General features: G+C 43.4%; 1 protein-coding gene across 4 annotated transcripts in view; it reads right to left on the reverse strand.

Annotated features, from left to right (window-relative positions):
• Positions 1-1,815: 1,815 nt before the first annotated feature.
• The window catches only part of LOC122543942 (gastrula zinc finger protein XlCGF7.1-like), a 29,279-nt gene continuing 13,737 nt past the window's right edge, over positions 1,816-17,357 (reverse strand). Inside the window, exons 3-4 of one of the 4 annotated variants that reach the window (XM_043682901.1) lie at positions 10,047-10,168; positions 1,816-1,916 (exon numbers count right to left, since the gene is read on the reverse strand). In XM_043682901.1, coding sequence (XP_043538836.1) covers positions 1,898-1,916; positions 10,047-10,168 — 141 coding nt within the window. In that variant the 3' untranslated portion in view covers positions 1,816-1,897. The other 3 variants (XM_043682903.1, XM_043682902.1, XM_043682904.1) reach the window with 3 other exon arrangements.

The following is a 17,357-nucleotide window of genomic DNA, read 5'->3' on the forward strand; positions in this document are numbered from 1 at the left end:
GGGGGTCATTTAGCAGTTTGGATCAGACACTGGCTAGCTGAAAGAAGACAGAGAGTGGTGTTTGATAGGAAATGTTCATCCTGGAGTTCAGTGTTTAGTTCTGTACTGAAGGATCTGTTTTGGGTCCACTGCTGTTTGTCATTTTTATAAATGACCTAGATGAGGGCATGGAAGAATGGGTTAGTAAATTTGTGGAAGACACTAATGTCGGTGGAGTTGTGGATACGGTTGAAGGATGTTGCAGGTTACAGAGGGACATAGATAAGCTGCAGAGCTGGACTTAGAGGTGGCAAATGGAGTTTAATGCGGAAAAGTGTGAGGTGATTCACTTTGGAAGGAACTACAGGAAGAAAGAGTACTTGATAGTGTGAATGAGCAGACAGAACACGGTGTCCATGTACATAGATCCCTGAAAGTTGCCACCCAGATTGATAGGGTTATTAAGAAGGCATACGGTGTGTTAGCTTTTATTGGTAGACGGATTGAGTTTTGGAGCCACGAGGTCATGCTGCAGCTGTACAAAACTCTGGTATGGCCGCAGTTGGAATGTTGCGCACAGTTCTGGTCACTGCATCACTGGAAGGATGTGGAAGCTTTGGAAAGGGTTCAGAGGACATTTGCTAGGATGTTGTCTGGAATGGAGAGAAGATCTTATGAGGAAAGGCTGAAGGACTTAGGCTGTTTTTGTTGGAAAGAAGAAGATTGAGTGGTACAATTGAGACATACAAGATCATTAGATGGTTAGATAGCATGGATATTGAGAGCCTTTTTTGTCAGCTGGTGATGGCTAGCATGAAGGGACATAGCTTTAAATTGACCAGTGTTAGATATAGGACAGATGTCAGAGGTAGTTTCTTTACTTCAAGAGTAGTAGGGGCATGGAACACTGCCTGCAACAGTAGGAGACTTGCCCACTTTAAGGTCATTTAAATAGTCATTGGATAGGCATATGTATGAAAATGGATCAGTGTAGGATAGATGGTGAAATTTGAATTTAGTACATATCTAGAGTTAGAAGGTAGTTTCATCACAACAACATAACGATTGTTGTAAAAATTCTTCTCACTTACCAATTGCCCTGAGGGAAGGGCATCTCGGGTGCAGATGCATAGTTCCTTAAAAGTGAAGTCATAAGTAGACAGGGTGGTTAACTAGCCATTTGGCATACATGCCTTCATTGGTCAAAACATTGAGCATAGGAATTGGGACATAAACTCTTTTCCCTGGGGTAGGGGAGTCCAGAACTAGAGGGCTTAGGTTTAGAGTGAGAGGGGAAAGATATAAAAGAGACCTAAGGGGCAACTTTTTCATGCAGAGGGTGATACGTGTATGGAATGAGCTGCCAGAGGATGTGGTGGAGGCTGGTACAATTGCAACATTTAAGAAGCATTTGGATGGGTATATGAATAGGAAGGGTTTGGAGGGATATGGGCCGGGTCCTGGCAGGTGGAACTAGATTGAATTTGGATATCTGGTCGGCATGGACGGGTTGAACCGATGGGTCTGCTTCCGTGCTGTACATCTCTATGATTCTATGACTCTATGTCGGTGAGGCCACTTTTAGAATATTAACCAAATACTCTCAAACGGGACCAGATCAGTTTAGGATATCTGGTTGGCGTGGATGAGTTGGACTAAAGGGTCTGTTTCCGTGCTGTATAACCCCATAAGCAGGAAGATCAGGATTCTCAGTTTCATTGCTTTTTGATTACATGAAGAGAAACATTTTCTGTGCTGTCCTGGCTATAATATGTCAACCATCTGAAAAATCACAGAAAGAAGCACACATACCAGACTGAGTTTGTTTCAGTTTACTTGACTGTGACCAATTACACAACTTCAAAACAAACATTGCAAAGTGTACAAAACTTTTCAACTGTTCCATTGTTTCACAATCTCAGGAAATACAAGGACACCTGTGAAGAAATGTGAAGAATGTGATAAAAGATTTGATTACCAATCCCTGCTGGAAAACCATCAACATAATCACACTGGAGAGAGGCCATTTATTCATTCTGTGTATGGGAAGGGATTTACTTAGTCATCTGGCTTTTGGTCACACCAGCGGGTTCACACTCAACACCATGAATCTACATGTGACTCCAGCAGTTGAAGTCTGTGACCATTGCTGCTGTTTCACGAGTTTATAGATACATTATCAATTCTTATTATCCTTCCTGATGCATCTGGATGATCCATTTAGTTGCGTTTCCCTTTACATTGCTTCTTTGCTCTAGTATTTGAATCTCCGGCCTTGTGTCTATCTGTAAAAGCAAAACAAGTCACAACACAATCCTTCTAAAAACTCAGCAGTGGTGCCTTTACCAGTCATAACCTGTGGCGGTGAAGTATCCACATCACAGTGAGAGTGATGCACAGGTGCAATGTCAGGAACACGCGTAGTGCATTTGGTGAATTTGCGGCCCAGGTAAAGGGAGGAATGGACCTGGCAGCTGGACAATGTGACTCCTTTTGGAAACAGTGTGTCTGGCTGCAAAGGGCAGGTAAGGAGCTCCTGGCACTGGTTGGTAGAAAGTTGGGGCAGTGAGCTGGACTGACAGAGACAGTCAGGAGGGGAGAATCTGTAATTTGCAACCCAGGGAAATGTTTATCTCTTTTTTAGATTAGATTCCCTACAGTGTGGAAACAGGCCTTTCGGTCCAACCAGTCCACATCAACCCTCCGAAGAGTAACCCACCCAGACCCACTTCCCTCTGACTAATGCACCTATGACTATGGGCAATTTAGCATGGCCTGCACATCTTTGGACTGTGGGAGGAAACCGGAGCATCCGGAGGAAACCCACGCAGACACAGGAAGAATGTGCAAACTCTACACAGTCGCCCAAGGTTGGAATTGAACCAGGGATCCTGATGCTGTGAGGCAGCAGTGATTACCACTGAGCCAATGTGCCATCTCTTCGTAATCTCCATCCTGCACTGACACAGATTGAGTTTATAAACTTAAAATAATGTAGCCTTTGAGAAAGATTAAACAGATTGGGGCATTTAAGGAAAACTGAGCAGTGACCTATTAATGCAGTTTAAAATGCTCAATGTTTTGGATAGGGGTCAATATGTAGAGAATGTTTCCACATGAAATTTCTTCACTCAGTTAATGATTAAAATGTGGAATTCACAGCAAATAGTGCAGACAGAGAGAGAGATATGTTCAAAAGTAGACTCAATAAACCTGACAGGGAGATGGGATAAGAAAAATAAGTCAGAAGACAGATGAGATGAAGAGAATGGGAGAGGAAACATACATCAGAAGAGTAATTAGACTGAAAAGCATTTTTGTTTCTTTCATATTCTAAGTATTCCATATTAAACATTTTTTGCAGGGTATTCAGAAGTTTGTACTTATATCCAGAAGGTGAACCAATGCATCATATCAAAATCTGACAAAGTCATTCAGTTAATTAGAATCTGAACATCATCAGCTTCTGAAGAAACACTTCATGTAAGAAAAGATTTTAAACATCAGTGTGACTGCAAAACTGCCAAGACACACATACCCGAGGGAGAGTGTTCCAGTGAACATACTGTGGAAAGAGTAGGAGAAAGTGAGGACTGCAAATGCTGGAGTACCAGAGTTGAAAAATGTGGTGCTGGAAAAACACAGCAGGCCAGGCAGCATCCGAGGAGCAGGAGAGTCGACATTTCGGGCATAAGCCCTTCTTCAGGAATGGGGCAGGACAGTGTCAAGGTATTCAGAGATGGGGACAGGACAGTGTCGAGGTATGCAGAGATGGGGACAGGACAGTGTCGAGGTATGCAGAGATGGGGACAGGACAGTGTCGAGGTATGCAGGGACAGAACAGTGTCGAGGTAGGCATGGAAAGAGTAGCCCAGCTACTCAGCCTGAAAAATAATTACACCATCCACAATGGGGAGAGACCATCAATGTGTTCTATCTGTGGAAATCAATTTCAGTCAATCACTGAAGTTGGAAAGAATCAAGGACACTGACACTATGGAGAAACTGTGGGAATGTTGGGACTGTGGGAAGGGATTCAGTTACCCAGCAGGGTTGGAAAGTCATCAACCCATTAAGCTGTTCCATCTGTGGGAAGGGATTCACTCAGTCATCCACCCTCTGCATACGCCAGGTTCACAATGGGAGAAGCCATTCACCTGCAGGGAGGGAATTAATGCTCTTTCAACCCTCTGGATTCATGAGCAGGTGCACTCTGATGAAAGACTGTTTGAATATTCTGACTGTGAGAAGAGTTTTAAAAACAGAAAGGATATATTGATACATCAACACAGTCACACTGGGGAGAGAACATTCAGCTGTAATGTTTGTGGAAAAGGATTCATTCAGTCATCTCAGCTCCTGATACACCAACTTATTCACACTGATAACAGACCTTTTAGAAGTACTGACTGTGAGAAGAGCTTTAAAAGTAAAAAAGATTTACTGAACCACCAATGTGCTCTAACTGGGGAGAAACATTCATCTGCTCCGTTTGTAGAAAGGGATTCACTAGTTCATCCTAACTTAAAACACACACTGATGAGACACCTTTTGGATGTCCTGATTGTGAAAAGAAATTAAACACTCACACTGGGAAGAGGCCATTCCTCAGCTCTGTATGTTGTGAAACTTGAAAGGGTTTAAGGATGTTGCTAGGGTTGGAGGATTTGAGCTATCAGGAGAGGTTGAATAGGCTGGGGCTGTTTTCCTTGGAGCATCGGAGGCTGAGGGGGGGACCTTATAGAGACTTATAAAATCATGTGAGGCATGGATAGGATAAATAAGTAAAGGCTTATCCCTGGGGTCGGAGAGTTCAGAACTAGACCGCATAGGTTTAGGGTGAGAGGGGAAAGATATAAAAGAGACCTAAGGGGCAACTTTTTCACGCGGAGGATGGTACGTATATGGAATGAGCTGTCAGAGGAAGTGGTGAAGGCTTGTACAATTACAACATTTAAAAGGCATCTGGATGGGTATATGAATAGGAAGGGTTTGGAGGGATATGGGCCAGGTGTTGGCAGGTGGGACTAGATTGGGTTGTGAATCTGGTCAGCATGGACGGGTTGGACCGAAGGGTCTGTTTCCGTGCTGTCTGTCTCTATGACTCTAAACGAAACTGATTAGGATCTTTCCAGGATTGGAGAATTGTGGCTGTGAGGAAAGAATGGATAGGCTGGGGATATTTTCTAGGTGGAAGCGAAGACTGCACCTGTTGGAGATTAGAGTCGAGAGTGTGGTGCTGGAAAAGCACAGCAGGTCAGACAGCATCCAAGGAGCCGGAAAATCAACATTTTGTTCAAAGTTTGTGCGAAGATTTGTAGCTCGGGTGCTCGTTGCTGTGGTTCTGTTTGCTGAAAAACTTCCAGCTCGGCGAACAGAACCACAGCAATCAACATTTTGGGCAAAAGCCCTTCAAGAGGAATCTGTGGAACAAAGGAGACTGAGGTGACATTTAATTAAAGTGATAAAATTGTGAAGATTCCAGACAGAGGGGATAGGAAGGAGCTACGCATTAACAGATCAGTAACTGGAGATTTTAGATTGAAAGTAATTCACAGACACGGGGGGAGGGAAGAATAATTTCACTCAGAGATGGTGGGAAACTGGAACTCTATCTAATAAGGTGACAGAGTCAGAAATCCTCATCACATTGAAGAAAAAGATACAGATACACGAAACATAGAGGACTATGGACTAAGATCTGCAGAGTGGGATTAGCTGCCATAGTTCTATTTCAGCCAATGAAAGCACAGTGAGCCAACTGGCCTCAATCTGTTTTATAAGTTTCTGACTTATTTTAGTCTGATCATTGCAGTTTGTTTCTGATGATATTCATAGTCTCACAAATTGGACTTGAGTTTAATATTCTGGAGAAATGTTAAATAAATCAGCTTTGCTTCAAACATGTCACTGTAGATTGTTGTATTTCTCCCTCGTATTTAATATCAGCTGGAGTTCAGAAAGGACAATCTCGAATGAGGATTGCATGGCAGCAATAGAGCATCAGCCTGCACATTTCCTTCAGGGTCACACTGAGGGGGACAAATGGCACTTTGGTCTTTCTTGTCTCTTTACTGATAACAAAGTCCCTGTCTGAATCAATCTTGTGGAATGTAAGAAATGTGTCCCAGTTAGTGTCTTCAATGGTTCAGAACTTCCAGACACGTAACCGAATCTCATTTACAACTGGACTTAGGGGTCAGAAGGATTCCAAGCCTCACATTTTAATGTTTTCCCAGTATGGCTGCGGACATGTTTGGAAAGGTCAGGTGATCGATTAAAACCACTGTGGGGAACAGTGGGCTAAGGTACTGCCATGAGGGGTCTTGGAAAAGTAGAGTCATACAGCACAGAAACAGACACTTTTGGTCCAACCAGTCCATGCCAAAAATAATCCCAAACTAAATTATATCCCTCCAAACCTTCCCAATGACTGTACTTATCCAAATGTTTTTTAAATGTTGTAACTGTGCCTACATCCATCACTTCCTCTGGAAGTTCATTCCACACACGAACCACTCTGTCTTAACAGGTGCCCTTTATATCTTTTTTTAATTGTCTCTAGATGCCCCTAGTCTTGAAATCCTCAATCCTAGGGAAAAGACACTTACCATTAATCTTATCTATCCCTTCTATTTTTATGAACCACTATATGATCACCTCTCAATCTCCTACACTCCAATGAAAAATGTCCCAGCCTATCCAGACTCTCCTTACATAACTCACAACTTTCATACAAATCAACATCCTGTTTATTTTCTTCTGAACCTTCCCCAGATGAATAGTATCCTTCCTAAAACAGAGTGACGAGAACTGGACACTGTACTCCAGAAGAAGCCACACCACCATTCCATATAACCTCAAAATGACTCCTTTATTGGGAATGTGCTGGTCAATCCCCATCTCTCAGGCTGCTAACTTGAGGCAGTATTAACATGCTGTTCCCTGGCATACTATTGCACTGTCTCCCAGTACTTGGCCCATCTGATCAAGGTCCTGTTGTACCCTGAGACAACCTTGACTGCACAGTACACCACCATTTTGGTGTCATTTGCAAACTTACTAACAATATGTAGTTCTGAGGAGATTACAGAGATAGGGAGGATTGTAAGACTGGAAGAGATTATGCAGATAGGGAGGATTTGTGAGGCTGGAGGAGATTATCATCTAAACAGCACTCTAGTGTACTAACAGCATATGAATAGCACAGTTCAAAAAGGCAGTTTGCCATGACTTTGTCCAAGTCAAATAAAGACAGACAAAAAATATTGGTCTGGATAGCAAAAAGCCACTGTATACCTAAAGTAAAATTAAGATGAATGTTTTTTGGAGAGGATGCAGAAGCTCAGATAATTCTCCTTGAGAAGGTTAAGCAGTGATCTAGTGGATTTTTTCAGGATATTTCCAGGATATTTCAATTGCACAGAGAGAATCATAGATTCCCTACACAGTGAAAATAGGCCATTTGGTCCAACATGTCCACACTGGCTCTCTGAAGAGCACCCCATCCTACCTATGTATTACCCACAGACTAATCCATATAATTTTAAAGATCTGTGGACATGATGGGTAACTTAGCATGGCCAATCCACTTAACCTGCACACCTTTGGACTGTGGGAGGAAACTGAGGCAGGCACAGGGAGAATGGGCAAACTCCACACAGCCTGATGTTGGAATCAAACCCTGGTCTCTGGTGCTGTGAGGCTGCGGTGCTGCCATGTCACAATGTTTGGTTACCACAGAACATATCTTTCAGATAATTGCCAAATGATGCAAAGTGAAAATGTGAAGATTGTGTGAATCTGGAAACAGACTGAACGTCAGGCTGAATGCAGATTTAGCAGTTACTCTCAAAAGAGATTTGATATTTAACTTTTCAAGGAAAGATTTGCAGGCTTATGGCAAAGGCAAGAGAATCCAGTAGATTTACAGCAATTCTCAACTGAGAAAGTACAGCTCCAATGGGCTGAATGGCCACCAGACCATGTGCTGTGATACTGCACTGTGAATAATGAAGCTCATTCGAGGGCAAAGTTAAAAATCACACAACACCAGGTTATAGTCCAACAGGTTTATTTAGAAGCACTAGCTTTCAGAGTGCCGCTCCTTCATCAGGTGGCTGTGGAGGTTAAGATCATGCTCACAGAATTTATAGCCAAAGGATTAGATTAGAACTTTCATTTTTTATAATGGGACATGCTGGTTTCTGTTCTTTGATATGTAAATCCCAGAACTTCTTTTAAATTACATTCCCAAGACAGCTCTGGTTTTTAAACAATAGGTGTGAAGTCTGTCTGTGTCCCAAAGCTATGTCAGACTGACAAACCCTCTGTATAGCTTTGCAGAGTTTTCCCTGACTTCACGCAGTTTTTCAGCACAAAAGCTCAGGGCAGAGAGAGAGGAGGTTCCGCCACTCACCTCACAATGGAGTCCGGCTAATTGACGGCAGCTCCCCCACCAATAGGAGTGAACGAGGGGCGTGACAAGCATGATGACACGTCACCATGAACGCTGCTGGTACAGTGTTGTTGTGACTGGAGTCCGATTGAGTGTAGCCGGGAAAGCGGGAGAAACAGTGGGACCGGGAGGAAAACTGGGTCAGTCTGGGCTGTGGGAGACTTTATGAAGACCCGGTATAGGCCACTAGACCCGAGTTAGAAAACCCCAGTCCCGCCTTTGCATGTGGAAGCTGGCTGTGAGCCTGAGGTAGTGATACCACCCGGGTTACCAGCACGTTTATTAGGAGCGATGTGCAGCAGTACACGTGTGTGTGTGTGCTTCTTCCCGGGTTGGGGGGCGGGCGATCTGAAGAGAAGCATTTACACAATAAACTGAAATCAAGAGAAATATCATTCGTATTTAACTGCGGAAGGAGTTGGTGAGAAAATATCTCGGATAATTTTGTAACTCGTCAAATTCATGGTTAGATTACCCCTGGGATGTGTTCAATTCTGGGCCCTGCAGCTGAGAGAAATCGCCGTAAAAGGAAACACACACTTGCCAAATAACACTTGCCTCCTCTCAGCCTAGTATAAATACCTCCCTATTTCTCCCTTTTTTTAGCTTTGACAAAGGGTCAGTTAGACTCGAAACGTCAGCTCTTTTCTCTCCTGACAGATGTTGCCAGACCTGCTGAGATTTTCCAGCATTTTCTCATTTGGTGTCAAAATAACACGTCAGCTCTTTGAGAGATCAGTCACATACTTAATAATTTTAGCCTATATATTCCCCATTCTCAAATACCTGCAAAATTCCCTTTAAAATTCCTTATCGGCTTGAATTCCATCATCATTTCAGGTGATTCCAGATCCCGACAATTCTATTTATCCTGAACCTGCTGAAGTTCATGTTGAATCCAGAAGGTTATACTGTGCTAAACTGAAAGATGAGCTGCATTGCAACGTTTAGAATAGGACATCACTACAGTGTGGAAACAGGCTATTTGGCCCAGGGAGTCCACACTGACCAAGAGCATCCAAACCAGACTCAGCCCTTGACACTATCTCCGTAACACCGCATTTCCCATGGCTAACACACCTAACCTTCACATCCCTGAACACTATGGATAATTTAGCATGGCCAATCCACTGAACTTACAAATCTTCAGACAGTAGGAGGAAACCAGAGCATTCGGCAGTAACCCACGCAGACATGGGGAGGACGTGCAATCTCCACACAGATAGTTGTCAAAGCCGGGTCAAATATGACGCTATGAAGCAGCAGTGCCTACCACTCAGCCACTGTGGTCACACCATTTTTCAAGGTGGTCACACCACAGGTAAGAATTACATAGGTAGAAAGGGAATGGACAACCAGACAAAGTAAAGGGCACATAAAGAAAGTGCAAGAGTCTCCAGTAGTCTTCCCCCGCTTGGATATACTGCTTTGGATGCTGTTTGGGGTTGTTAGGGGTGGTCTCTTAGGGGGAATCTGCAAGAGTGAAGCTCATGGCACCACAGGTGGTCAGCTGCATAAAAGGAGAGGAAAACAAGTGGCGAAGCAATAGTGACAGGGGATTCAAAATAGGACTGCAGTCAGATGTGAATCCAGATGGTATGTGACCTACCCGGTGCCAGGATGAAAGATGTCCTGGAGTGGCTGCAGGACATTCTGAAGCAGGAGGATGAACAGCCAGTGGTCGTGGTTCACATAGGGACTGTTGACATAGTTAAACAGAGGGAAAAGTACCTGAAAGATGAATACAGGAAGATAAGAGATACATTAAAATGCAGGAGTTCCAATGAATAATGTCAGACTTACTCCCAATGCCACATGCTAGCGAGAGCAGGAATGGGAGGATTGATCAGATGAATGTGTGGCTGGAGAAATGCTGTAGCAGAATAGCCTTTATTGAGGAATTGGGACTGTTTCTATGGGATATAGGACCTGTGTCACCTTATTTATCCTGGACAAAGCTGGGACAAATCTCTTGGAGGATTTTGCTCGTTCCTTTGGAGAGGTTTTAAATTAGTATGGCAGGGGAATGGGCGTCAACACAAAGGCTTTGAGGGGTCAGATTCAGATCAGGAATTGAGAGCTAGAATATTAGTTAATGATGCAGTCATTGCCCAGAAAGACAAAAGAAAGCAGGATTAAACAAGGAAAGATTCTCTCTTCATCAGTCAGTCCTGACCTCCCAGAAATCAGTCTGGTGAACATTCTTTACTCTATTTCAATAGCAAGGTCATCCATCCTTGGGAAAGGAGAATAAAGATGCACACTGTACTCCAAAGCCTTTGTAGAAAGATATCCCTGCTCCTGTACTCAAATCCTCTCACTATGAAGATCAACATATCATTTGCATTCTTCACTACCTGTCGCACTTACCTGCTCAGTGTCAAAAAGTGTGATGCTGGAAAAGCACAGCCAGTCAGGCAGCATTCCAGGAGCAGGAGAGTCGACGTTTCAAGCATAAGCTCTTCATCAGGTATTTGAGTCAAACTGCTTAGTCAAAGAAAGACTCACAGAGAAACACTGAACAAAATGGGGTCAGAGTCTCTGATATAAAATTGTGAAACTCAATGTCCCCATCGTATCCATGCTAGTCATCAAGCAGCTATTTATTCTCGTACCACTTTCCAGTATTCAGTGTGTAACCGATATTGCAGTGCCTTATATGATGATCTAAACATTTCTTCAAAGTTGCAATTGTTCCTGCATCTGTTACTATTTAAGATGCTGCCAGACCTGCTGAATGTCTCTAGCATTTTCTGATTTTATTTCGGATTTCCATACTTTATTTAAGCACTTAGTGTCATAGAGTTATACAGCACGGAAACAGACACTTGGTCCAACTTGTCCACGTTGACCAAATATCTGAAACTGATTGAGTTCCATTTGGCCCATATCCCTCTCCACATTTCCTGTTCATGTACCCATCCAGATGACTTTAAAATGTTGTAATTGCACCTGTCTCCACTACCTCCTGAGGTCGCTTGTTTTATTCACGCACCACCGTCTTTGTGAAAAGATTGCCCCTCAGGTCCCTTTTAAATCTTGCCCCTCTCACTTTAAACCTATGCCCACTAGTTTTGAACTCCCCTACCCTGGGAATAAAGACATTTATCTCAATTAAACTCCATCTGCCAGTTTTCAGCCCATTAGCCCAATCTGATCAAGGTCCAGTTGTACTCTGAGGTAAACTTCACTGTCCATTACACCTCCAATTTTAGTATCATATGCAAACTTATGAACTATACCTCCTATGTTCACATCCAAATCATTTATATAAATGACAAAAAGTAGTGGACCCAGCACCAATCCTTGTGGCACACAACTGGTCACAGCCCTCCAGTCTGAAAAGCAACCCTCCACGATCATCCTCTGTCTTCTACCTTCAAGCCAGTTCTGTATCCAAATGGCTAGTTCTCCCTGTATTCCATGAGATCTAACCTTGTTGACCAATCTCCCATGGGGAACCTTGTCAAACACCTTACTGAAGCCCATATAGATCACATCCACTGCTCTGCCCTCATGAATTCACTTTGTTACTTCTTCAAAAAACTCCATCAAGTTCTTGTGACACAATTTCCCACGCACAAAGCCCAGCTGACTGTCCCTAATCAGTCCTTGTCTTTCCAAATACATGTAAATCCTGTTCCTCAGGATTTCCTCCAACAATTTGCCCACCACCGATGTCAAGCTCACCAATCTTTCGTTCCCTGGCTTTTCTATACCACTTTTCTTTAATAGTGGCATCACATTAGCCAACCTCCAGTGATTTGGCACATCGACTGCGACTATCAACGATATAAATATTTCAGCAAGGGGCCCAGCAATCACTTCCCTAGTTTCACATAGAGTTCTAGGGTATACCAGATCAGGTCCTGGGATATATCCACTTTTATACGTTTCAAGACATCCAGCACCGCCTCCTCTGTAATATGGACATTTTTCAAGATGTCACCATCTATTTCCCTACATTCTATATCTTTCATGTCCTTCTCCACAACCCTGATGCAAAATCCTCATTTAGTATCTCGCCCATCGCCTGCAGCTCCACACATAGGCTGTCTTGCTGATCTTTGAGGGGACCTATTCTCTCTCTAATTACCCATTTGTCCTTAGTGTATTTATAAAAACCCTTTGGATTCTCCTTAACCCTATTTGCCAAAGCTATCTCATGTCCCTTTTTGCCCTCTGATTTCCCTCTTCAGGATACTCCTACTGTCTTTACACTTTCATCAAGAGTTCACTCGATCTCTCCTGTCATATGCTTCCTTCAATTTTTTAAGCGAAACCTCAATTTCTCTGGTCATCCAACAATCCTTACACCTACCAGCCTTTCCTTTCACTCTAACAGATTAACAGGAATATACTGTCTCTGGACTCTTGTTATCTCGAATATTGAGTGTAGTTGTGGTGTCCTTCCTATCGGGAGGATGTTGTGATACTTGAAAGGGTTCAAAAAAGATTTACATGGATGTTGCCAGGGCTGGAGGATTTAAGCTATCAAGTAAGGCTGAACAGGCTGGGGCTGTTTTCCCTGGAGTGTCAGAGGCTGAGGGGTGACCCTGTAGAGGTTTATAAGATCATGAGGGGCATGATAAATAGACAAAGTCTTTTCCCTGGGGTGGGGGAGTCCAGAACTAGAGAGCATAGATTTGGGGTGAAAGGGGGAAAGATATAAAAAGGGTCTAAGGGGTAACTTTTTCATGCAGAGGGTGATGCATGTATAGAATGAGCTGCCAGAGGAAGTTGTGGAGGCTGGTACAATTGCAGCATTTAGAAGCATCTGGATTGGTGTATGAATAGGAAAGATTTAGGGGGATATGAGCTAAGTGCTGGCAAATGGGACTTGATTATGTTAGGATGTTTGGTCAGCATTGCCGAGTTGGACCGAAGGATATGTTTCGGTGCTGTACATCTCTATGACTCGAAGAAAAATCTGCTGACACAGTCAAGGTTGGCCTTAATAGGTTAACGAGGAACCTTTATGAAATCGACCTGTGCACTGAGATATACTGTAGATGACTGCCTCTGGCTTTTTTTTTGAAAGGATAGCTAAGTATGAATGTTTGAGGGACAGCACGAAGAGACTGAATTGTTAACAATATGTTTAGAGAGAATACGGTCAGTGGAACAAATTTGGGTCTCATGGACAAGACAAGCTCTGACAGAGGTAAACTGGAAAAAGCTGTGGGGTCAAGCACAGAGGAACTTGACAGGCAGTTTGATGCAGTGAGCTAGTGGGACAGGAGCAGTAGCAGTAGTTGATCAGATTGTCTCAATCTTAGTGGCGACTAAGCTCCTTGATCTCTTCACACTTGTTGTTGAAGGAAAGAAGGGAGAGGGAGAGTCTTCAAAAGGGACTTATTTGTGTTGGAGATATTAAAAAGACTCATGACGCTGGGTTTAACACAAAGCGAATTCATGCGAGTTTTATTCTGAATATTCACACCAAAAGCCGTTCATCAGGATTCCTGATTCTATTCCTGATGAAGGGCTTTTGCCCAAAACATCAATTTTCCTGCTCCTCGGGTGCTGCCTGACCTGCTGTGCTTTACCAGCATCACTCTGATCTAAACTCTGGTTTCCAGCATCTGCAGTCCTCACTTTTGCCTACTCCACTTTGTGTGAACTCACTGGTATATGGTGAGGGCAAATGATTGTCTGAACCCAGTCCTGCAGTGAGAGCACATGAATTGTCTCTCCTCTGTATGAATTCATTGGTGGGAAAGTTATAAATCTCACAACACCAGGTTATAGTCCAACAGGTTTAATTGGAAGCACTAGCTTTCAGAGCGCCACTCCTTCATCAGGTGGTTGTTGCACCACCTGATGAAGGAGCGACGCTCTGAAAGCCCTGTGCTTCCAATTAAACCTGTTGGACTAAAACCTGGTGTTGTGTGATTTGTAACTTTGTACACCTCAGTCCAACCCCGGCATCTCCAAATCATGACTACATTGGTGGGAAATCATATCACTGAGATTTCCACAGCACTATTTCCAGTCTTGGCAGAGAAAGCTGATCATGGGCGGCATGGTAGCACAGTGATTAGCACTGCTGCTTCACAGCGTCAGAGACCCGGGTTCAATTCCTGCCTCAGGCGACTGACTGTGTGGAGTTTGTACATTCTCCCTGTGTCTGAGTGGGTTTCCTCCGCGTGCTCCGGTTTCCTCCCACAGTCCAAAAATGTGCAGGTTAGGTGAATTGACCATGCTAAATTGCCTGTAGTGTTAGGTGAAGGGGTAAATGTAGGGGAATGGGTCTGGGTGGGTTGCGCTTCAGCGGGTCGGTGTGGACTTGTTGGGCCAAAGGGCCTGTTCCCACACTGTAAATAATCTAATCAAATTGTCTTGATCTCAGTGACAACAAAGCTCTTCACACTTCTTGTTAAAAGGTGAAGATAGGGGGTGGGGAGCTGGAGAACAATTTAGAATACACTGTGTAAGAAACAGACATCAATAAATACGGTTCATTCCTGGGTGTGATTAATCGCTGTAGTTAGTTAACTAACTAATCGCTGTAGTTAGTTGTGAAATCTCTGGTCATTCAGCAGGTGGGATGACTCACTGAATTCCTTCCCACTTTCAGAGCAGGTGTGTGACTTCTCCCTTGTGTGAACTTGATGGCGCACTGTGAGGTAAGATGATCGTCTAAATGCAGCTCCATAGTCAGAGCACCTGAACGGTCTCAAAAGTGTGAGGAAGCATCAGCCTTCCAGAACCTTTATAGCACTTCCCAACTGAAAGGCATTTAAAAGGTCTCTTGTCAGTGTGAACTGGCTAGTCTGTCCCCAGGTTTGATGAATTGATAAATTTCTTCCTATACTCCCAAGCTGAATGGTCTCTTCGCAGTGTCACCACAGTCACCACATTTCCACGGTTTCTCATCAGTATGAACATGTCTATGTTCTGACAGGCCGGTTGATTGGTTGAAGCCTTGTCCACATGCAGATTCAGTGTTCAGTTCCTCCTTATTGTGAATTGTGCTTTCTCCTTCCATGTTCAACATTCAGTGACATTCAGGCTGTGGTATGTTTGGCAATTATCTCAAATCCTGATGTAATGTCTGAGTTCAGTTTCTTGAATGCAAAACCTCCTCTTCTAAAAACTTTGCAAGCCTTATTTAGACAGAACAAAGGGAGTGAAACAGAAACCATTTAATCAAAAAAGCAGGCTATGAAATGTGGAGTAGGTGAAGCTTGTAATTTGCACAGTAGAAGTTAACAGCAGTGCACAAAAAACAATTTATTGCCATTAATGATTCAGTGGGAAGGTAAGGTTGGTAAGTCAACAGCACACAGTCAGGGGATAGGCAGTGGTGGAAACCTAATTGAGGCACAATTAGCAGAACTAACAGTAAAATACAAAATAGAACTAAAGTACAACCATTATCAGGGACTGAAGAAGTTATATAATGGCAGAGGAGGATCTGGGAGGCAGATGCAAAATACAGCAATGATGGACATGGATTCAGATCCAGAGTCTTTACTAGCCACACTAGCTCCAGACCGTGCAATCTCTCACAGATAACAGAACACAGTACTAAAAACTTGAACTTCCTCCCGAATAATCAAAAATGCTCAGCTCTGAAACAATTTCACTGCTTTCAATATGACAGTCTCCTGCTGTTGCTTGCAACTGGAAAGATGTCAGAATCTCTGGAAAGAGAGGAACAAGTTTGAGACATTACCCTGTATTCCATGAATTTTCACTTTGGAACCAGTTTGCCATATGGGACCTTGTCAAATGCCTTAACAACATCCTTACAGACAACATTCACTTCACTACCCACATGGATGCTCCTTGTCAATTCCTCAAATAATTCACTCAAATTTGTTAAGCATGGCCTTCCCTTAACAAAGCAATGCTGATTATCCCTGACTAGTCCATGCATTTTAAGTGACACTTTATCTGATCTCTCAGGAATTATTCTTACAATTTGCTCAGCAGCAAAGTAAGACTGATTGGCCGAGAGTAGTTTGGTGTTTCCTTTGTACATTTTTTTGAAAAAACAAAACCACATTTCATTCCTGTAGTCCCTCACCTGTGTTGAGTGAAGATCTGAACATAATCCTCACAGCATTTGCTATTTCTTCCCTGATCATCCTAGGGAACCATCCAGCTGTTCTGCTGATTTTTCCACTTTCAATGATTCCAGCTCCTCTAACACTTCCTCTCATTATTATTATTGTCTAATATTTGACACTACTCCTCTTGGATGATTATATCCACATCATCCTTTTCTTTTATGAGCCGTGCAGTTGGTGTGTTTAAACCAAAAGGTGCCATCAGACTCTGTTGCTCTGTGACAGGGGAATGAAGCATGAGTGAGGGAACATCACCTCCTTCCACATTGTGGACAAATCTTTTATGGAGTTAGGTTAGACCGATTAGATAAGATTCCCTATAGTGTGGAAACAGGCCCTTCAGCCTAACCAGTCCACACCGACAGTCCAGTCCGAAGAGTAACCCACCCAGACCCATTTCCCTTCCTAATGCACCTAACACTATGGACAATTCACCTGACCTGCACATCTTTGGACTGTGGGAAGAAACCGGAGCACCCGGAGGAAACCCACGCAGACACAGGGAGAATGTGCAAACTCCACACTGACAGTCGTCCAAGGCTGGAATTGAACCTGGTGCTGTGAGGCAGCAGTGCTAACCACTGAGTCACCGTGCCGCCCTTAAAGTAAAGCTACTATAGTCCTAGGGGACCATAGGACTTCTCCCTAGGGGACAGAGAATGGTGGTTTTAACTGGAAGATCACCAGGGGAAAGAGGCCAAGGAGAAAGGTCCATTATAATAGACCCAGTCGATACTGGAATTGAACCCACACTGTTGGTATTATTCTGCATTGCAAATCAACCATCCAGCCAACTGAGCCAAGGTTAGATTGAGAAATTAAGCTGCAGTGACGTGATTTGA

This window comes from Chiloscyllium plagiosum, chromosome 45 (genome assembly GCF_004010195.1).
Source record: "Chiloscyllium plagiosum isolate BGI_BamShark_2017 chromosome 45, ASM401019v2, whole genome shotgun sequence".
In the NCBI taxonomy this organism is placed as follows: domain Eukaryota; kingdom Metazoa; phylum Chordata; class Chondrichthyes; order Orectolobiformes; family Hemiscylliidae; genus Chiloscyllium; species Chiloscyllium plagiosum.